At 40.6% G+C, this 22,426-nt stretch overlaps 2 protein-coding genes across 3 annotated transcripts; both read right to left on the bottom strand.

The window, feature by feature from the left end:
- Window positions 1-51: 51 nt before the first annotated feature.
- mov10a (Mov10 RNA helicase a) lies at window positions 52-15,735 on the bottom strand. Of its 2 annotated transcripts, XM_026166959.1 has the most exons (22): window positions 15,074-15,734; window positions 14,888-14,993; window positions 14,569-14,744; window positions 9,113-9,354; window positions 8,761-9,007; window positions 8,471-8,608; window positions 8,198-8,360; window positions 7,704-7,855; window positions 7,457-7,627; window positions 6,706-6,853; window positions 5,025-5,186; window positions 4,691-4,794; window positions 4,459-4,556; window positions 3,673-3,771; window positions 3,384-3,489; window positions 3,150-3,267; window positions 1,866-2,057; window positions 1,692-1,763; window positions 1,318-1,443; window positions 1,127-1,215; window positions 791-909; window positions 52-516 (listed from the first exon to the last, which is right to left on the bottom strand). In XM_026166959.1, the coding sequence occupies exons 1-22, from the start codon at window positions 15,193-15,195 to the stop codon at window positions 452-454; spliced, it is 3,015 nt and encodes a 1,004-aa protein (XP_026022744.1). In that variant the 5' UTR covers window positions 15,196-15,734; the 3' UTR covers window positions 52-451. The 2 variants fall into 2 exon arrangements, with proteins under 2 accessions (XP_026022744.1, XP_026022745.1); XM_026166960.1 differs by lacking the exon at window positions 52-516 and having other exon boundaries at window positions 851-909; window positions 1,117-1,215; window positions 15,074-15,735.
- A 1,482-nt stretch (window positions 15,736-17,217) lies between these two features.
- On the bottom strand, window positions 17,218-22,343 carry LOC113022000 (F-actin-capping protein subunit alpha-1-like). Its single transcript, XM_026166943.1, has 10 exons — window positions 22,245-22,343; window positions 20,685-20,748; window positions 20,542-20,593; window positions 20,122-20,185; window positions 19,758-19,964; window positions 19,591-19,670; window positions 19,373-19,451; window positions 19,215-19,286; window positions 19,061-19,123; window positions 17,218-18,095 (listed from the first exon to the last, which is right to left on the bottom strand). Exons 1-10 carry the CDS (start codon window positions 22,278-22,280, stop codon window positions 17,955-17,957), a joined length of 858 nt encoding a protein of 285 aa, XP_026022728.1. The 5' UTR covers window positions 22,281-22,343; the 3' UTR covers window positions 17,218-17,954.
- Between the last annotated feature and the right edge of the window lie 83 nt (window positions 22,344-22,426).

The following is a 22,426-nucleotide window of genomic DNA, read 5'->3' as shown; positions in this document are numbered from 1 at the left end:
TTGAACAGGACGATGCTGCTAAAGGAAATGATCAGGCACCACGGTGTAATATAATATACAGCAGATCAAAAAGTCAGTTTATTTTTTTTAAGTTTTGAATTGACATAAGTCATAAGACATACGGTGATGAATCAGTGTATTAAAATGATCTTCCATTCTTTTCCCATCTGTAGGACATTTTAGCATCTGTACAGCCATAGTTATGTTAACTGGGCTAAATAAACAGACCAGGTAAGTGTAAAAAGCCAAAGTTCACTGCTTCATTTTGCCACTGTGATTAGAAACAGAGGAGCATTTATTGCACTTAAATAGGTTCATAAAAGGATATGGTCTTAAATCATGTGCTGAAGCAGTAAGACAGAGAATAAAATAAAAGACTGACACTTGCTATGCATTCAAATGGCTTTAAATCCATCTGTCGCAGACGCTATGTCCTAGTTTAGAGGAAATGTTAATGCTCATTTTTCCACCCAGGGTCCACAAATTGCTGAATGGCACTCTCCTCTGGAACAGGACCTAGAACAAAGACAGACAAAATCTTAGCAAAAGATTTTTTATTTTTTATTTTTTTTGAAGAATACTTACTGGGAACGCTAAGTCCAGATGAACAGAATCAACTTTTGGAGACTCACCGGGAAAATGTTTTGTTCTAAATGCTTTTACATTTTAAGGTTTCAATCATGCAACTATTTACCTCAGCAAATAAAGCCTAAAGTCTGGAGAAAAAGACACATGCAACTGTCGAGTCTACTGTCTGCTGCAGTCTTACTGAGGATAAAGTTGTACTCACATTCAGAATCCATGTTGATTTTCAGCGTCGCCAGTCTGGACACAATATCATCTTCCTCTTCCACATCGCTGAAGTCAAATCCAGTGTAGCCCTTCTCCTTCACACAGTAGCTGATGAACCTGTGAACAAAAAAGCAAAAATTAAGAAAACGTGAGTGAGAAATGCTCAAGAAATGTGCACTCCTTGTTAACTGGGCAAATTTTATACAGCCCAAAGGCTCCAAAATGGCAACAAAGTGAACAATTTGAGGTTGTTTTGTCAGCTAACAATGAGGTTTCACTTTCGGTAATCACTACGTTTACTCAGTGCCTCCCAAAACATCTTGCCTTCGCTTACTTCTCCCATGTTGGGTCCTTCTTGAGGATCACAGGGTTTCCCACCACTATAAGCAGGGACCTGGCTCTCGTCAAGGCTACGTTGAACCTCTACAAGTGAATACATATATATAAAAAAAGAATATATTAGTAATTTATTCAACCATTAAAGAAGCAGCAGGCTGTCTTATAAGCTTAAATGATGTGACAAACCTTTTCATTTGACAGGAACCCAATATTGAAGTCTCTGTCCATCTTGACATAGTTGATGCTGCTACGGACGGTGGAGACCATAATGATCTTCCTCTCTTGTCCCTGAAACTCCTCCACAGAGCCGACCTGATATTATAAAAGGGGGGGGGGGTGCACTTTACCATCTACCATCTAATAAAACTTTAATCTTATAACTGTTGAATGCATCCTCAATAATTAAATTACACTTCTGATTAGAAATAAACAGCAGATCAATCTTTTGATTACATTTTATTAAAACAATTTAGAAGACACTGTAAATGAGCATCTTAGGTTTGCATGGGGGCATATAACCATATTAACTGACACAGATCGTTTACAGCAGAGCTGCTAACCTTCAGCTCTTTGAGATCACTCCAGCGACTCAGCGCTGGGACAAATCTCAGGGCCTTCTGGATTTTCTCAACCTGTTAGCAAAAAGAAAAGCAGTCATGGGAAATTATGAATGAACCAAACAACCTCCTTTTATCCTCAGTCATTTAACACAAATGTGCACCATGCATATTCACTTGTTTTCTGTAGGGGGCGATTATTCCGATGTCTGTTGCAGACAGTTTGGGGAGACCCTTCTTTCCTTGCGTTTCCATCAGTTTGGTGAGGTAGTCGATCAGGACTTCAATCTCAGACACGTTGAAGAAAGACGGACTGTTCGCCTCTCTCTCATCTTTGCCCATCACTCCATGGAAGATCACTGGAAAACCCTGTAGTGGGGTAGCACTGTCAGTTATTCTTGTTAAATATGGTTCAAATACAATTTGGCGACTGACTCCTTAGTGAAATTAAAAATGTGAATTAAAACTACACATGAATTGTACACGTGAGCACTCCCATAAGGTCTATGAAGTTTTAAGAAAAATTGTACTTTTACAACATGAGTTGTTTTCATGTTTTAATATCTACTTTTGTTTCAGCCAGTCTTTTTTCTTCCATCTTCAGCATCCTTTATCCAAAATATATCCACTATCCCTCCTCTGGACATCTCCAAAACAAACCCCTGCAAACTTCGTCTCCAAAACCAGTCAACCAAACTTGTCCCTCTGATATACTCATTTCTAATCTGGTCCCTCATGTACCAGCAACTTCCAGCTTGGCCCTCTGTCTCCACCCACTCCACCCTGCCTGCGCCTCCTTCTTCACCTCTCTTGTGCACTTTTTTGTTCTTTGCATAGACGAGACCCATCTCACCCAGCTTCACTACTTCTGCTCCCTCTCATTCAAACATGTCATCTATCTTGCTTCTACTGACTTTAGCATACCTCCACCTTTCCTCTACTCACAAATCACAGTGTTGTCCGTGAACATCACAGTCCTCTTGTGTAACTTCAATTGTCAGCAGAGGCTCAGAGCTAATCCCTGATGTAATCCCACCTCCACCTTAAACTCATCTGTCACTCCCACACACTTCACTAGTGTTTTGCTGTTCTCACGCACGTCCCGCACCACCCTCACATACATCACTGCCACTCTTGACTTCCTCATTCAGTACCACAGTTCCTCTCTTAGCACCCTATCACATGGTTTCTCTAGATCCACAGACACAGTGAAACTCCTTCTGACCTTACTTCTCTCTCATCACTTTCAAAGCAAACATTGCATCTGTAAAGCTCAGATGCACTTTACTATTTTATTTATTCATGTTCATCACAGTTTTTTTTATTTTTAAATTAATGTATGATGAAATCAGAGTTGACAAATACACCTTTGCATCTAATCATATGCTTTGCGGATGACTTAGGGGGACAAGAAAAAACCAAAAACCAAACAAAATAAATGAAAAGTTCCCGAGGCCTCACCTTCTTCGGAAGGTATTCCCAGTTGCAATAGGTCTCACGCTCCCATTGGTCAGCAAACACCTGCAATTCATTCTCATAGAACAACTCATTGGGGATTTTCAGAATAGCACTGTGTGACCTGAGTGAACGGGAAGGAAAAAGAAGAACAATAAAAAAACGATGAAGTATTATTGGTGATTAACACAGCAGCACAAGTAAAAAATGGCTTTGACAAGCAATAGCTGAAAGACCCACCTGTAGTTTCGCAGCAGTTTGGTGACAAAGCGAGTGTCAAAATGCCCGTCTGTATTTTTCTGATATAACGAATTATGTCTCATCAGCCTCTCCAGTAGAGAAAGCCCTAAAAAGCATTCATGATACAGATTTGAATTCATGTTAATCTGAGAAAAACTCAAATAACTGAAGCAGCACTAAGCATTCATTTGATCCTAAACTATTACCAGTGAAAACTGCCAGGGATACACAGTGATGCAACTAACGCCATCTGATCAGAAAGAAAAGAAAATGAGACCACTGGACTTACCGAGTCCATGTTCAATTGCAAAAGGAGATCGAAGGATTGGTCCCAGCTGCTTAGGATCTCCTGCCAGTACCAGCTGACCTTTCTCTGCATCGAGCAGACCTATGAAACAACAAATGAGTCTGTAACAAGGTGCATCAATTTCAGCACTTGCAAGTTATAACCTTTAATCACGAGAACCGATTTACTGAGGAAGTGTAATGTGTAAGAACAAATTAATTTACAACTGCTCTGACTTAAGGTCAGATATATGCAGAATTTGTAAGCTGTAAAAGTCTTAACCCATACATTTTATTTATTTATTTTACAGCCTTTAGCTAGCTTTGGAGAAAACAAAAAACATGTATAAAGCAGCTGGGTGTGGATAAAGTTCTGTAATCAGATAAGTGTATATATGAAAGGTCCATGTACTGCATTAATACCAGATTTAATGGAAAAAAAAACATATTTAACAGGAAGTTGGATGTAAGAATTTCAGATTCTTGAAGGTTTCACAAAAGACTTTATTTATGTAGCGCCAATTCAACAAAAGTCCCCACAAGGCGCTTTATATCGTAAGCACCTTGAGGTGACAATCACAAAGCCCCCTATGAGCAAGCACATGGCAACAGTGGGAAGGAAAACTCCCATTTTGCATTCTGAGAGTGAAGCCTTTCAGCATCACTCACAGATCTGAATGTTTCTAATTTTAACGTGCAAATGAATGAAGGGAGTCCTACATATTTGCTTAGTGTGCATGGTGAAGGACATCATGATGAAAAACATGTAGTTCTGACATTCATAGTTTACCTGCAATAGCAATGACACACTCTGGCTCTACAGCTTGGCCTCCCTCATCCACAAACACATGCGAAAAATGGCCAACTGGAATCCCTCCGGACACAAGCCTCACAAAGACACAAACACACAGCAGCATAATCAAGTGCCGCATGGCTCATAACACGAAAAATGTGCCAGATGTCAAAGAGTGTTTAAAAACACATCATAATGGACACTTTACATGCCACACACTGGCTCTTACCTGCCAGCTGTGACCATAGTTGTAACTACGACTTTGTACTTCATCGTAACCTCTTTCTGTGGAGGCACAAAGCTGTCTTTGCTCTCGTCCCAGTTACAGTATTTCTGAAAGAACCAAAAAAAATATGAGAACGTAACCTTTTGTTCAGCTTTCCCATAGTGATTACAATCATTGATTCCTCAGTGTGATCATGAGGAATTTAGTGAAAATGCGGGCATATTTATGGGGCTTGCTGAGACAAGAGAATGCAATGGCACTCTATTTCACATGTAATTTTTAAACATTATGGGCTGTGTATATATATGGATACACAATTAGTCCATATGTAGCTCACCAGCAGACTCTTGGGAACGCTGTTTGGGTCTCGGCTGTTGGCGTACACGCGGTAAATCTGATGAGAATCCATGTTTACTTGTAGTCTCTCACAGAGCAGGTCGCATGCACTGTTTGAAGGTGCACAGGCGAGGATGTGGGCTGATGGATCTGCCTTGCTGACCTGACAAGACGAGCAAAATAAAAGTCATTACTTAATAATAACAGGCTTGTGTGCAAAGACATAACATGGTTTATAGGGAGCCACAGGCCTTTGCCTCACACCCAGCAGGACCCGGTCTGCGGCTGTCACTTATTTCAGAAAGGCACCTAACCTGGCAGATGTGCACAGAATTCAAAGTACATTGCACCAAGGACATACAGCCACAGTATTTGTCCTATAGTAAGTACAAATTTCTGAGAAACAGTTACAACATCACAGATAACATCACAAATTACAGCATTGTTGAATTTTGCAAGCCCTTTATGTTAAAGTTTGGTTTCCATTTTTTTTAGTGTTTCCTGAAGTGAATCAATTCCAAAATATACCACCATTTATCCAGTTCAGAGTCACCGCGGGGCTGAAGCGCATCCTAGTTGTCACAGAACGAAAAGCAGCTTACACCTTGTACAGTTTACCAGTCTTTTGCAGGCCCAACACAGAGAGATAAACAACTGTTCATACTCATATTCACCCATGTGGACAATTTAAAAATCACCAATTAACCCAACTCACATGTTGTTGGACTGTGGGAGGAAGCTGGAGTATCCAGAGAAAACCCAGGCAAGCATGGACAGAACATGCCTACTCCAGGACCGTCCTTGCTGTAAAGCAACTGTGCCAACTGCGACATTTGTTGGCAATGTAAAATCTCTAAATTGAAAGTACTAATAATCATAATACTCGAGAGCAAATAAGCAACTGGTTCAAAAAAAAGAAAAATCTCTTAGTGTGTTTCTAATATACAGCGAGATATCTGGGAATCACCTTACAAACATGCCAACACATGCTGATTCCTGTGCAAAATCTGTCTTGCAAAGAGAAATCTTACTTGTGTAAGTTACTTGTATAGACGCGGGGTCGCGGGGTAGAGCAGGTCACCTGTTAACTGGAAGGCTCATGGTTTGATCCCTGGCTGCAACCCAAAGTAGGCCAAGATACTGAATGTGATTGTTCATGAAGTGTGAATATTAGACAAAAAAAGCACTTAGCATAAATGTGTGAATGGGGGCATGAGGCAAGTTATATCAAGCACATTAAGTGCTCAGAGTAGAAAAACGCCAAAGAACCACCCATCAACCTTTTACCCAATTTAGACCTGTGAGAAAAAACAAAACAAAAACACCAACTTAAACTATGGATTAGCCAAAGATTCGTTTGATTCTGAATAATCTGCCAGTCCTGCACTGGCAACCTGTCCAGGGTGTCTCTATGACCGTTGGGATGGGCTCTAGGCCTCCAGTGGTCCTGAACTAGACCAGGAATCAAGAAAATAAATGGATGGAATAATAAAGTAAATATCAAAGATTCTACTCAAAGTAACAATATCAAATGTCTTGTTCAAAATCCAACAGCTTTAAATTTGTTACAATGTAACAGCCAATGAAGAACGAATATGTTTTCTGGCAACTCACAAGTAAGATATCTGATTAATCTCTGAAGATCTCATTCATACAGATCTTAACTGCATGTAACTTTATACCTGATTGATTGCTTCAACCACAGTGATTGTCTTTCCAGTTCCAGGAGGCCCAAACACAAGATGAGGAGCTGGTTTCGAGGATCCAGCCACAATGCGCTGGACTGCAGCATGTTGCTCCGGGTTGTTTTCCAGCTGTCGATTAAACATCCTGCAAAGAGATGTAGAAATGGACTTTTTACACTTAGCATAAAAGGTGTGTAAATGTGTGTTTAAAAACCTGTTATGCACCTTGTGCCCATTTGGTTTATGGCATTAAACCAAAGAGCAGTAATCCCTCCTGTTAATGCAACATAGTGGCTAAATGCCCAGGAAAACAACAGAGAAATGCTGCTGAGGCCACACTCTCATTTTCAGAAGCTCACTGTTCTCCTACCACCAGTACCAGGCAGAATATACAGTAGGACACAGTACAATTCAATGTATCCGTAACATAAAACCCTACATGGCCAAGCTCTCGCAAATATAGCAGATTACTGAGACCTTATTAATGCAGCTGGTCTCTTCATTATTTGTGGTCTGTTTTTCCTTCTAATATATATGTACAGGAGTGTGTATGTATTAATGAAAGACCATGCGTTAGCATTTCTGAGGATCTACCCTTATCTTCACTTTTGTGTTTTGATCCAAAACTGTGAAGCACTTTGTAACTTTTAAAGGTGCTATACAAATAAAGTTATTATCACTATTGTCATTAAATGTGGTTAAGTGTTGCATTTATAGATGATGCAGTGCATACAAATAGGCACCGGACCTGAGTTTAGGCATGGGCACACTAGCCACTGCTGCACCCGACGGAAACAGCACCTCCTCAAGTTGATGTTTTACTGCCAGGTCTACAGCCCTGTGTTGTAGCTTCAAAGGGTACCGGTTGAGAGTAAACTCCACATTAAACTTCATATTGCTGATAAAGATCTGCAACAACCTGAAATGATTGAAAAGTAAGCAACAAGTTTCTCATTGTGAGTTCTTAGTCAACATATCATTATTCTAGCTCATACTTTTTTGAGAAACCCAGCTTCACACTGTCCAGTTCTACTCTGTGAACATATCCGGTATACACAGTAATGGGCTGGACGGTGTCCTCAGATTTGGATACTCTCAGACAATCTCCTCGAAGCACAGATGGCCGATTCTCAGCGACACCAGGAACCTGTCGGACAACATCGATGTTGGGCCATTGATATGTTTTAAAAAAAAACTACAAGTCTGCAGGTGATTCAGATGGGTAGATATGACAAGCTAAATAAACAAATCTGTGTATGAGAACTAGATCGTATAATCATCTGTACAAGTAAAACGGGAGGAAGGTCATCTAGCTCCTTCATTAAGAATACAAGGTCCCAAACAAATAAAATGCATTCTGAAGTTAACTGCCAAGAAGCACAATTTACAAGTGAATTCAATGCTTCAGAGATGCCAGCTGCTCCAGCAAAAATAGAGCCACTGCAAACACAGAGCGTAGCAGACGGTGTTCTAATTCAAATCTCTTTACTCTGAGTTTCAGGAGTTTTCTGTTGCCTTGGTCTTGAGTCATGGTTTGATTGAGGAGATCATACTTTCGGATGTCAACCTCCATCTGTATCTCTTCAAGGTGCAGCAGGAGATGAAACCGATGCGAGTAGTTCTTCATCTTTAAGGGACAACTGAGGAGACCCCTGGATGTCAAAGCAGAGGTAAACAGTGCATTTAACATTGGGTTAGTTCTATAAAATACTCATCACAGAAAACGCATAGCTGGTTGTAATGAATTGGGTGATTTGCTTACTTCACTGATGCAAGTTTCTGTTTGGCAGTTGGAGAGAGGTACTCGGAGTCTTCCATCCTTCGTCTAGCCAAATCCTTCAGGTCATTATGATACTTGTAGTCTCCTAATTTCACTGCCATCTTCAAAGGCACAACAGAACTGCAGAAGAAGAAAACAAAACACCATATGGCTGTGATCAGTTTCAGAAGACACACGGTCGCTAAACCCTCAGGGACAACTTGTTGATCTAAAGTCCAAGTGAGCAAAAATGCTTCAAAGTAATTTTTACAATCAGTTTTGAAATTCATTACCTGTCAGGTGGTACTCCATCTACTATAATGGTGTCAACAGGCTTGTAAGCAGCCACCCGAAATGGTTTATAAGGAGCCACAGGCCCTAGCTCCACAGCCAGTGGAGTCTGGGCTGCAGCTTCTATCTCCCTGACAATGCAGAAGGGCACCGATCCAGGCAAATCTGGGCAGAACTCGAAATACATTGTGGCAGGGAAATATCCATAGTGGTTCAGAATGTACTTAACCTCAACTTCATAGCTCTCTCCTGGAGGGAAAAAAAGACGAAAGAAAAAAAAGGAAGAATTTGTGAACATTAGCTAGTTTATTTCTCTCATTTCTAAAGGCAGAGAAGAAGTCATCAGTGTCTCACCAGGACAGAGGAACAGCGGAGATGCTCTGGTCACTCTCCTCTTATCCTCTAGAGTGAAACAGCGGATCCTGTGCAGGGCAGTGTAGTACGTCAAGTGGATGTTGTCAGTGCCTTTATTGACAATGTGGAACCTGACAACGAACGGCTCCCGCAGGCGATCCACAGCGAACTGAACCTTCCCACCGCTCTCCACGGGGTCCGATGTGATCTCGATGCCGCCCTTATCAGCCGTATGCTCTTTCCTGCAGGTGAATCAAGATCAGGCTGCAATTTTAACAACGACAAGACAAGATGGTGCCGAATCACTGAAAAACCAGTGTACCTGGTAAATAAAACGTAACGTTTCATCAACTCCACTTATCCCATGACTGTCTGCTATTAAACAGGTAGAAGGTAATAAAAAACAAACCTCAGATGCTCTTGAAAAGAAGCCTTTTTAACTGCATAGTGGATTCATATCATGGACTATATGATCTTTGTGACTGAGTGATATCAGTAAATCACTGACACCCAAACTGGCAACGATTCAGTTTACACAGGAATACTCCACCACTGACTCAGATTAAAACTGCTGTGCAGTTAAAACGTTGCACAGGACTGTATTTATGCAGGGAAGTTAAAAAAGGATCACGAAACAACAAAAGTGTAACTCACAGACAGGTTTTACAGTTCTGGAAAATTACCACAGTTGGAACTTCTCATCTCATCATCATCTTCTATCTTTTTCCTTTGACTTGTATGTCATAAAACAAAGTGCTGATTATCAGTTCTAAAAAAACCCCTCCTGATAAAGCCAGTTCTCAGGAATATCATGAAGGTTTTTTTTTAGCTCATGTCTTGTTTTCTTTGAGTCAGTCTTTGTCTCATCTGCAGGTGGTTTAAAGTGAAGCAGAGAGACTCCTCAGTCATACCAAGAAGAGAAAGCAGCTCTCCCCTGCACCGGCCTCACTCCACGGGTTACCAATCAAATACAAAATCTGCAAGTTTCTAAATGTCATGATGAAGTTACTTTGTTTTAACTTGTGTATCTGTATCTGAAGTGCTTGTTAAACCACTCTTGGTCACTTAAAAATGAAGAATTGTGACATAAACACAAGCACATTACACCCTTATCAATAATGTGCGCTTGCACATCACTAACAGGCAAACGCACCCCGAGTCTTAACATGGCCTCTTATTTGCTTTTATGACAAGAACCATTCTGAAACAGATGTTGAAAAATTAACTTGTTAGTGCTCTCTAATGGACAAACTGTGCAACATCATTTCTTTTGTTAAGGCCCCTCCCACTCTGCTTGTAGTTTCTTGTTTTGTTTTTTCCCCTTTTCCTGTATGAGCCAAGGCAGCTGATTAGTGTTAGCAAGCATCTTACTTTAATTCAAGGTTATTCTTTTGAACTTTAAGCTGATTCGTGACACCAAGTTATCAGCTTATATTTATTCATGCTGATGCAATAAGAGATACATTAAAATCTTAAATGAACCAATTACATGATAGATACTCGATACATTTTGGCATGTAGATACGGTCAAGATCATCCGCTAAGGTTCAAACTGAGCATCAAAACAGGTCAGAAAGGTGCTTTCAGGGACTCTGAATGTGGCACGGTTAGGTTTAGAAAATGCTGATCTTCTGGGATATTTCTACACTGCTATCTCTGGGATTTGCAGATAATGGTCTAGAAAAGATCAAATATCCAGTGAGCTTCAGTTCTCTGGGCAAAAATGCCCCGCTGATGCCAGAGGTCACTGGAGATGGCCAGACTATAAGATGAGATGAGATGATGAGAGATAGCCTTTATTTGTCAGTTGCAGGTCTTTTGCCCACAACCGAGATGACAGACCTTGCCGACCGTACATACAATACAAACATCACATTGGGGAGCCAGGTCAGGCTAGGTAGCGAGGAAAAAACACATTGAAATGTGCAACACAAAAGGATAATACAGGAATGCACAGATATCAACACACCATAACACAATAAACACAGACAAGCAACATGGGAAAGAGTCCCAGTGTGTACATCTGATCTGGGACCGCTACAATCTTCGACTGCGCCTCCAGCTGACCCGATGTCCACATCATGGGGGAGGTAAGCATTGGAGGTGGCATTGGATCCGGGGTAGGGAGGGTGATGCGTCAGTGAGTGCTTATCAGTATCAGTATATGTATGTGTGTGTGTGTCCATAGTTCAGCTGAGGCAGTGTCCTTCGCCCTGCCAGGCTAAGTAAACAGTCTTCCAGCCAACCCAGGTGGCCTTGTAGGGAATGGGAAGGAACAGACCAGACTCAACACAGTCGTTATCAGGGAGTTGTTGTTCGGCTTCAGCCTTGAGCTGGCGCCGAAGGGGTAGCCGGGTTATGATGGTAATTGAGAATTTCAAGCTGTTTTTTAACACTCCGACACTGGTCTCTCAGTCTCCCGTTAATAGCTGTGAGCTTCTCCGTGATGTTATTAGCCGTCGATTCTGTGGTCTTGTCACTCTGTTTGCTCACATAGCAGATTCTGAGACCTCACGACCGCAGCCAACTGATCCGAGGTGTAATCCAGCTCCGCCCAGAGATGTTGTTCTGAGTTGATTCTTTCCTGATGTAATCCAACATACATACGCTCAAAGGTGTTATTCTGAGCATTCACTGCAGTCGTAAGCGCCTCCAAGCTCTTAACCATGCTGCCTTCAGTGAGCCCTTTCTGAGAAGTCGCACCTGTCGTTCCAATCCCAGCGGGCAGCCTTGTGGGGGTTTGAACAGCTGGTTCCGCTCTCTTAATTCTCCGATAAGCCAGGGCCAAGCCAGCTCCGATCAGCAAGAACCCTGTTATCATGGTTCCGAATAGGTAGATATCTTCAGCGCCCTCGATCGACAGTCCCGCCAGGCACACGATCCTCTGCCACCCGTCCATCGTGTATCCGGCAGGGAAAGTCCCTCCAGGGCACTCGGGTTCTCCCGAGCCCAGACTTCTCGTTAAAGGGTGTCAATAGCATTAAGAGACCAGTTGATCAAATCCATAATTCTCTTTTAGGTTTTAGACACAGACTGTGAGAGAGTGTTCCAGGGAAAGTAATACAAAAAAGACACGAGACTAGACAAGGACATAAGGCAGAAAAGATAAGGGAGAGGAGAAAAGTGCGTCCGCTGATAGAGGAACGTAAAAGCAACTCAAACAATCACTTAATACTGAAACTGAACTACAGACGATTTGAAAAACATTGCCTGAATTGAGGAATCTCCACTTCTGTTGTGACATTCAGACACTAGGCTCAGAATTTGGCAAAAACAGCATGAAAGCAGAGATCTATCCCATCTTTTATCAACAGTTCAGGCTGGTTGTTTATATGTAATGGCACTGGGGAGATTTTCTTTGCACTAACTTGGCACAGTGGAAATGCCTCTAAAATACTGAGATACCCCTACTGAAGATAAATCAAAGTACATCAACATTTTTCATATTCTATAAAGTCTATAATAATAATGAAAGAGATTCTTCCATAAAAAGTGGTAAATTTACAGATATTGTGATATCCCATAGTTAAAAACCGAATGATAGATACGCATGACGATGTGGTTAATATATTTGGTAATAGTTTTTGCTGTGATTTTCGCAGAAACCCCACATATGATTTGTTGTAAAGGTCTGACTGCACTAAATCCAGTATTTTAATCGGCTATAGTCACTGTTTTATATTAAAAACGATAAAATGCACAGGTGTGAAAGGGGTGCTGTCTTACTAATGATATTTTATTCCTGCACAGTTGGCATGGAACACCCATAATTTCAATGTGCACGTACAATGACAATAAAGGCATTCTATTCAATAAAATATTATCAAAACATCTTTTGCAAAGCTATATATTGCCATTATATAAGCTATAATAATATGAAAGCAGAGTCCGACTGGCTGAGGGTAATTTGATAACTTCAAGCCATTACAACACAAAGTGTAAACTGACCCATCCCCATTAGCCACAATCTTTACAGATGTCTTGACATTTCCCATTACTGCCAAGTCACGCTTTTAATGGGATATTGCTCTTGGACATCATCTAACAGCAAATTACATTTGACTTTACCATGTATTTGTTTTATGTCAGCTACTTTTGTGTTTTTAATATGTCTATATTTTTGTCCTGCAAAACTAATCTGTGTTCATGATCAGAACTAACTGGATGCTTCCCAACAAGCCACAACATTCATGTCTTCAAGCTAATTTGCATTAAAAAAAAAAGTATGTCACAAGTTGTTCAGCTTGGCATTATTTTGTGGGTTTTTTTTTTATATATGGAGGATATCACAATATCTGTGAATTTCAACACTTTTGCAGTAAATATTTTTTATATCCCTTTCATATATTAGACACCCCAGAGAACAGAAAAAAAAACAATGTTTATTTTGTTCTACTTCTCGTTTGGGTATCTTGATACTTTGGGGGCATTTCCACTGTATACTACCTGAGTATTGGTGCTGACCATGTCACTCCCACTATGACCACAGTGATGGTTGCTTCCAGCTGGATAATGCACTATTTCATAAAGCTTAACTCATCTCAAACTGGTTTCTTAAACATTACAGTGAGTTCATGGTACTCAAATAGCGTCCACAGTCATCAGATGTCAACCCAATGGGGTACCTTTGGCATGTAGTAGAATGGGAGATTCACATCAGAGATAAGCAGCAACTGTGCAATGCTGTCATGTCAACATGGACTAAAGTTGCTGAATATGTGCGATTAAAAACTAAACCAAAATGGTTGGTGAGAAATTATATTTTATTAACCATCACTGGCCGATATAAAACCCTAGTAATCAGTCTTATCTGTCCCATATATTATCATTTGCCAGCTGGCAATATTTACAGACACACTAGCAAAAATATGTGCTCCACTTACACCTAAGAGTGGTTTAGAATCCACACCTGGGTGTCTTTTGTCTATGAAAGAAAACCCACAGTCATGGGAAGAACATGTAGAATTACACACACACACACACACACACACACACACACACACACACACACACACACACACACACACACGTAAGTACTACTCCTAGAAGGCCCTGGATTAAAATCCACTATCTGGTCAGGGCCTGACCAGATAGTGGTGTACCTTGCCTCTCACTCTATGGCAGCTGGGATACGCTCCAGCTGCCACTTATCCAATTCAGATAACCCTGAATTGGATAAGTGGAAGAAAATGGACAGGTGAAACTTTTTATGCAATGCTCAACATGACGTTTCTTCCGAATCTTCACGTCATATAAACCAACTAAACGAACACGCCCTGCTCCTCTCTTGTTTTAATCTCACGTAGTCTTTTGTGCGGCAACACCCTGCTTTATTGTTGTTATATCATGCTCCTACATGAAAAAGCAAATTCACATTTATGAGGGCGGGTCTGAGAATTAGAAAAAAAGACGATGGGATAGAGAAACATGTAATACTAACTCAAAATGCATTTTACCTGTTCACCTTCAACTTGCGAAGGATTTCTGATGCAAGTTTTTTCTTTGGGGTCAGCACAGGTGCCACAGGGGTGGAGGAGCCAGCAGGTGTCCCAGCTGGCGTCTGAGGGCCAGAGCCCAGATCCTGTGGCTGAGTGGCCCGGGGCCTCCTCCATTGGTCACAGTACACGCGAAACTACAAAAATAACAGCACAGTTCCCTGTTCTGATTCTCCATTTTCCAGGAATGGGAACAAAACATACCCAAACTCATCCCATCATAGCACTGACTAATATATGGCACAGGGAAACTTGTACTCACTGACTATATATGTGTTACCTGAGGTCTGGCATTAATGTAGACTTGTCCCTGCCTTATCTGGGCTTTGTTGAATTTCACAAGCGCAAGGAGAACTTTGTAAAAGTTGGGATCTTTTATTCCTTCTCTGCGAACACAGGAAAAACAGGCTGTTGGACACAAAGCAGACCGGGTGCGTGGGACACACTGTGTTTAAATGCAGCCTACCTGCCCCTGAATTCGGAGTTGTAGATGTCTTTAAGTTCCTTTTTGCTGATGCCGGATACCCTGTCTCCCAGAAATTCAATGAAGTCCAGTCCGGATTCAAGCGAGTCTTTAAGCGACGGCATGTCGAGGTGCTTTTACAGGCCGCTGTCACTGACTGCCGACTGACAGAAAGTGAGGAAGTTCATCTGCTGGAAAAGAACGCTTCTGTTTCCTCGAGTATTAATGTGACTCCTGGGTGCAAATGTGCCTCAACAGGGAAGAAATTTCCACGTGCTGTGTATTTTTTGCGCAATCTATGCACAAATTAACGGTGTTTGGAAGTTTAGCAGCGATTTCTTGTTCATACTCTGGTTTAAAATGTTTACTAACTGATGCATAAAATCTACTACTGTGCGCATTTAGCGCAAAGCCCGGTTTTTGTCAACGCTCGCCAACTGTCCCAGTCAGGGATCATCTGTAAATGCGCTACGCAAGTGGAATGAAAATACTCCCGCACAGAACAAAAGCCTTTATCCTGTGGCTCGAAAATAAAATGATTTAGGGGGGAGTGTTCGGTTTCTAAATATTAAAATAAAGTGCATAAATTATCATTTTTATTTATGGTCTGAATGACAAGTAGCTTGCGAGAGCTGCCTCGGAGCTGTAATTGCTCGGCAGTCCCTGGGCTGGATTATATAACCTATGTTTGGCGTTTGTCCCGTGATACGACGTGTTTCCGTCGATTTCAAACAGAAAAATTTAAATAAACAAATATCTTTCTTTTAGGATAAGTTACGTTCATAACAAGGATTACAGCTGGGAGGTGGAGAAAAAAAATTCCTCGTTTTTTTCGATTGGCTAACTTTGTTACATCCACTATTTTCAATAGTTTTGCATCTACACACGGCCACCACACCACTGCTTGAAAGCTCGTCTTTGATCAGATCTTTTTATTGCATAATAGTAAATGTCCGTGCTGTACTATTTTTCCTTATTTCGACAAAAAATAATGAGGTGACGCGGCTAAAGACAAAAAGCTTAAACATTTGAAAAGGCATTTGTATCGTCTCCATTTTCTCACTCAACTAGCACTGTTTGGTAAAAATAATAATAATTTAAAAAAAAAAACAGCGAGAAAAATACAGCAAATGATAAACTATTTAACTGTTACAAGTGCGCGTTTTACACAAAGGGTCGAGAATATTTCGTTTATGAAAAGAAACAATAGCAGCAAGTCACTCTGTACCATCATCGATGGTATGTTTGCTTAGACATGAGTAACATAAAGGTCTCACCACTGCTGTCTGGTCTAGTCTTAATTTATGTCACAATTACAGGCAAATACGATCTGACTAAACCAAGTAAACATAAACACACTCATACTTTAATCCTAATAAACCCATTCTACGATCAATATGAGTGCACAAATCTAATAGGGGCACTACAGTAACTATTGGCTGTTTGTTTAGACCGCTTATTTCAGCTTTTTTTTTCTTTTTAAGATGCATAATCTTCATAAACTATTCACAATAGATGTTGTCTGTATGCCAAAGTTCACTGTGCATGAAAAAAGAAAAAGAAAAATAATGATCTATTTCATATCAGTGTATATAACACATCTGTATTTGTATACTTTGATGAGAGCACAGAAAAACTTGATCTAATTAGCCAGCTGGTCTGTAGCCAGCATTTTAGAAATCCCTGCAGCACACACAGGTATAAGAGAATGTTTACCGAGTCCAAGATTTAAATTAGAAATATCAAAAATGATATGTGATAGAGGAGGCACGGTGGTGTGGTGATTAACACTGTTGTCTCACAGCAAGAAGGCTGTGTTTAAAACCAGTTTGGGGTCTTTCTGTGCCTGTGTTAGTTCTCTCCAGGTACTGCTGCTTCTTCTATAATCCAAAGATAAGCATGGGGTTAGGTTAACAGGTAATTCTAATTTAAGTTAAATCCACACATATGGTTAAATTATTTAACCATATGCGTGGATGTGAGTGTGAATGGTCATTTGTCTCCATGTGTTAGCCCTGTATACCCTGCCTCACATCATGTGACAGCTGTGATAGGATCCAGATGCCCCACCCTGAACTCTGAAAGCAAATAATTTCACTGATTAAAAAAACAAAAAAAAAAAAACAAAACAAATATATGACAAGTGCTTAAAATGTTTTGTGCAATTTTTTTATTTCATGAATAATAAATGTACTTACAGTTTGTATAAAAAAATATAGCAGGAGCTAAAGGCAAACAGCTGGCAAGAGGACACCAATACTTTATCATGCCAGGGGAAAGTAATATCACTCAAGTCATCTCTCAGTACCTGAGAGAAATAGAAGAACTAAACTTTGACAGGTAAAAGACCGTGTCTAGGAATGGGACAAGAAAAGATGTACTTTAGTATTCCTGCTGGCTACAACCAAAGGAATGCTATATTCTCCAGTTGGGTAACATTTCAAACTGCATATAATAGTTTCCCTCTGTTTAAAAAAAGAAAAAGAAAACTATAGAGGTAAGGAAGCTCTTAGAGGACTCTAGCTATATAGAAAGTGTAAGTTGCTACATGAAAATCAAGGAGCTTTATGGAGGCCATGTGTCTGTTTGAAACACTGAGGGACCAGAGCCACTCTGTGTACATCGTATTTGTGAGAATTTGAATGACAGACACCAGCCAAACTTTCACAGTGTCACTAAAGGCATTATTAGTTTAAAAAAAGTTTACAAATGAGCAACAGTTAGACCACTCAATGTCATTTTAAAATAAAGGCATTCCCTCTTAGTGCTGAACAAAAACTGTAATTCTCTGGAAGGACATACAGTACATTAGGTTGCATCACACATGTTTGCGCAGCTACCAGTTTCCCAATCAGTTTGTTGTAACCCCAGCAGACCCTCTCCTCTAAGCATTCTGCATCTCCTTGCCAATCTTGTAGCTCAGGATCTTGTTCCAGTCAATCTTGGTCCGGGTGACTGGGAGTTGGCGACGTAAGGCTTTGAATGTGGTGTCTGACATGGTCTGATAGTTCTCACTGATGGCCACCTGAAATGTTAAAATTAGCAGCATTAAAAAGTGTGCATGTGTGTTCTGCCCTGTCTCCCTATAATCACGGCAGATGGCTGCCTGCCTGGCTCTGCCAGAGGTATCCTCCTGTGAAAAAGGAGTTTTTCCTTGCCACTGTTGCAAAGCGCTTTGCTCCTAGGGGATTACCCGATGGTGAGTTTTGCCTTGCAGTATAAATCACCTTGAGGTGACTGTTGTTGTGATATACATATGTATAAACCTGAATTGAAAAGCATGTTTATAGTTAGAAAAGTGAACTTCTTTCTATATCTCAGTCAATAAATTAAACACAGTTAACGTTTAAAGTTACAGAGCTTGAATGTTTTGGCTAACAGGCGTGCTGACAGAGACAGCTACAGCCCGTTGCTGTCTGCTAGACGTCACCTCCACTAATTACAGTTTGTTTGCGCTGCTGGTGCCCTTTGAAGCTTTTTTTTTTAAAAGATGGGAAACAGTTGCCTAAACAGTGACGTTATGTATATATCCTGATACAGTCCTTGGAAATAGCTGTCAGTTCCAGTTAATAATAAACATGCGTTTTATTTTATTTTATTTTACAATGTTCACTCAACACCTGAAAATAGCTGTAATTATTTAATTAATGATTCTGATTTCCAACTATTTAACGGGACACCTTTTGTCACTTATTTTATAACACTATGGTGTAAATATATAAAAATCTTGCAATGGTCATTTGTCAGCCAAGAGTGCTTACAAAAATAATGCCATTAGTAGCTTCACTTACCAACTAGGAAATAAAAAAATAAAAAAAAGTGTGTTGCAATCAGTCTTCCCCTTTTAAAGATCACCTATTGTTCTTTGTACATATGTGCACAGCTTGTTGAGGATCTTAGCCAGTAGGAAGTACATTTTATACAACTTGCCACAGCTCTTCTGTGGCTTTATTATTATTTTTCTCTCAAATTTAGGCAATTCCCACATACCTGGTACTCATTTTCTGCATCTTCAATAATTTTTACTAACTCCTTTGCAGTCTGGCTCTCGTTCTGCCAAAAATAAACGTACATGAGTTAAACAGATCCAAATAAAATCAACATGTTCTTAAACTTTAGCCCACAGACATAGAGCAACACTTACAGACACAGTCAGTGATTTCTGTACATCTTTATGGCTGACCAGCTGTACATTTCCATCCTCATAATAATGTACCTGTGGTAAGGAGAGGAAATACAACATTGAGACAAAACTAATATCAAGAATATTCTTAAATTCCGGCAAATAAAAACTTAACATACCTGTATTTTCAAGACTCCGGCAACCTGTGCTGTAGGCTGTGAGACACTGAACTTCCACTCAGATCGGCAGCGACCGTTCCTGGGCAAGGAAAACACAGAAGGCTATGCTTGAAAGACGATCCTAAATGCATCATTACGAATACACTACATCAACATAATTCTTTGGGAAAATCTGATAAGGACATTTAGAAAGAGATCATTATCCTTTCTCAACTTACCAGAAGTTTTTAGGCTCATATTGATGGCCCTCGATACAAGCGATAATGGTCTTCTGGCCATCAATTGTTTTCCCATAAACCTGAAACAAATAACCAGGAGTGGGTGACTTATTATGCTTAAACTCAACATGACAGCCATAGTGCAATGAGAGAGGGAGCGATCTTACGGTGGAGACTCCACTGGGGTAGTGCTCCTTGACATATGCTCTAATAGCAGAGTCACAAGCATCTCTCCATGAGCTGAGGGCTGCCTCGCCCTGATGGGGCTGAGGATCGCTGGCCTCCTTCCTCAGGTGGTCAAACTTGAAGGAGATCTTGTTGTGGGGGTCAAAGAAACGGCCATTACCCAGGTCTCCATGCTCTGTTATCAGAACCTGCAGGGGACCAGACAGAGAAACCTGCTGTTACCATGGGAATTCATTCAAGCATCCTACGATAAATTAAATTGTAGATTCAATAATAATAGTAACTTATTTGAATGCTTAGAAAAAAAAGAAAAGAAAAAAAAAAGAAGAAAAGGCCAAAACTTGCCGGATCTTCATATCCATCAATTTTGGCACGGGTGAACTGATCCATGTTGTACTGGGCAAAGGCACTATAACAAAAGACAATATAACCATAAGCTGCATCCATATCTATAACATTGTTGTTATTCTTAGACTCTAGAGTAGTGCTACGTGATCTGATACTTGGCCCTTTTTGACAATGTAAAGAATAGCAGATCTTAATGACATCATGGAGAACCACGTGTAGCAAACAACGTCTGAAATGCAGCAGTTACTACAGTCCGAAGCCTGATTAAGCTTTGGACTGCATAAGCATGTCATCTCATTATTTGGAACATTGACCATGTTCCAAATAATGGAGGAGAGTAGAGTAATAATTGGTTCCCTTTAAAAAAAGAAAAAAGAAAAGGAAAAGAAAAGAAAGAAGCTAAAGAAGGAAACTTACTGAGCTGCACCCTCTCTGAGGAGATTATCATTGTTGAGCAGGAGTCGCACATCTGAGAACAACAAATAGTGGAAGATAACCATAAACACATTTTTCTTTGCACATGGATTGCAGTTAGTACACAAGGTGTAACCGGGGTTTACCGTTGAAAACTTCATTGAACTCTCCTGGAGGAGCATGCATCACAAAATTAGCTGCGATACGGACCTGGAAATAAATAAGATGTGTTGATGAGTACCACATCATCAATGGGAATCTGCACTTGATCTCTAAGAAACTTTGGTGTTATTTAGTCTTGCTACAGTATCCATTTTTATAAAGATACAGATATAGTAGGTGATTTATATGAACAGATTAAAACCTGCAAAATAACCACTAGAGTGAAGCAGAGAGTACTGGGCAAACTTTCTTGGCCAGAGGCTGGTTAGCTCTATTTCTGCCACTCCTTAGATGGCAGTACATGTCACCCAAGGGCTTTTCTTAGCAGTCACCCAGTATGTATGTGCAAGCATGTGGTGTCAAAGCCCTAGAACGAAGTGACTGAGGCAGATACTATGCTCTCATAAAGTAAAACTCAATGAGGACCACAAGTTGTACATTTATACCAGGCAGCTCATTGTAAAATCTGAAGTTAAGTTGTTCTCTATAGAGGTTACAAGTTCCCTTTTTTAAAATCACAAATTTGCCACCTTCACTGTATCCCTTTACTAAACCTATGACGTCACTATCACATTGTAGTATGATTTTGCCAGTGATGCTATCTGTCAGGCAGACAGGATTATTAAAGCCTTCAGGCTGCAGCTGGCACTGACCTACAATTGGGCTGTCCTGCTGAAAGGGCAGAGGGACATTACAATGAATAACCCAGTTTAAGAGTGGTGCAGGCATTGTGGCATTCAGAGCATACAGCACACTCTCAGGCTCAGACTCAGCTTCTCCATCGTGTAATTCAAACGCAAATGAACACACTATTTACGCAGACTCTTCAGACAAGTTCAAATGTATTATTTTAGTGTAGATATCACACCAACCTATTAATCTTATTTTGAAAGATTCACTGAAACAATACTTAAATAGTTAAGTTCCTGGCCAGATACCAGCTTCAGGAATGCAATGCGCTATTTTACAACATGTTGCAGCATGATACAGACAGCAACACCAGTCACTGCAAGGCTCAGTAACACTGCAGGGAGGCAGAAGACCTACCCTCCTTATGCGTTTCTAAACCAGGTCTTTAGTGCATAAAATACCCACAAACTTTAACGTCCTACGATATCAAAACCGGTTGAGGAAGCTAAACGTGAAAGTGAATAGGGTGTGGGTGGTGTTTTGCTATCGATGCTCTGTCATGATCCTTGGTGTAAATGCAGGAAGTAGCTGGACTTCCTTCGATTTAACAGTTGTCAACCACTGCAAAGTTAAGAGCAAAATCAGCAATCGACGTTAGCCGTACGCTGAATATGGCTTCTATTTAAAACGAGTAATTTAGTTAAGTTACTCTATGTATAAGAACGTAACAGCTTCAGCTCCGAGCTGTCAAATACAGCCCTGCCTAGGTTTAGCTAGCACCCAACAAACACCTACCATAGCCCTATTGGTAAATTCATACGCGACTTTAAAGATCCCTCCGAGGTCTGCAATTGTTCACGACAAAGGTTAGAGCTAAACCGTTGTTATTGTGAGGATTATTAATATAGCAATACCTTCTCTTCATCGCTGAGCTCTTCGAAATCTGCCATCTTGGCTCAATGAAGCGTTAACAAAGCGACGGTGGATGTTGCCAGGTATGTGGGACTGACTCCTCCCAACACAACGACCGCCCAGTCCAGGAAACCGTCTGCGCAAGCCGGTAAAACAACAACGTTCACGCTGCCGTGAGCACGAA

This window comes from Astatotilapia calliptera, chromosome 5 (genome assembly GCF_900246225.1).
Source record: "Astatotilapia calliptera chromosome 5, fAstCal1.2, whole genome shotgun sequence".
NCBI classification, from domain to species: domain Eukaryota; kingdom Metazoa; phylum Chordata; class Actinopteri; order Cichliformes; family Cichlidae; genus Astatotilapia; species Astatotilapia calliptera.
The sequence above is the reverse complement of the archived record's forward strand: the minus strand, read 5'-3'. Positions and strand labels throughout refer to the sequence as shown.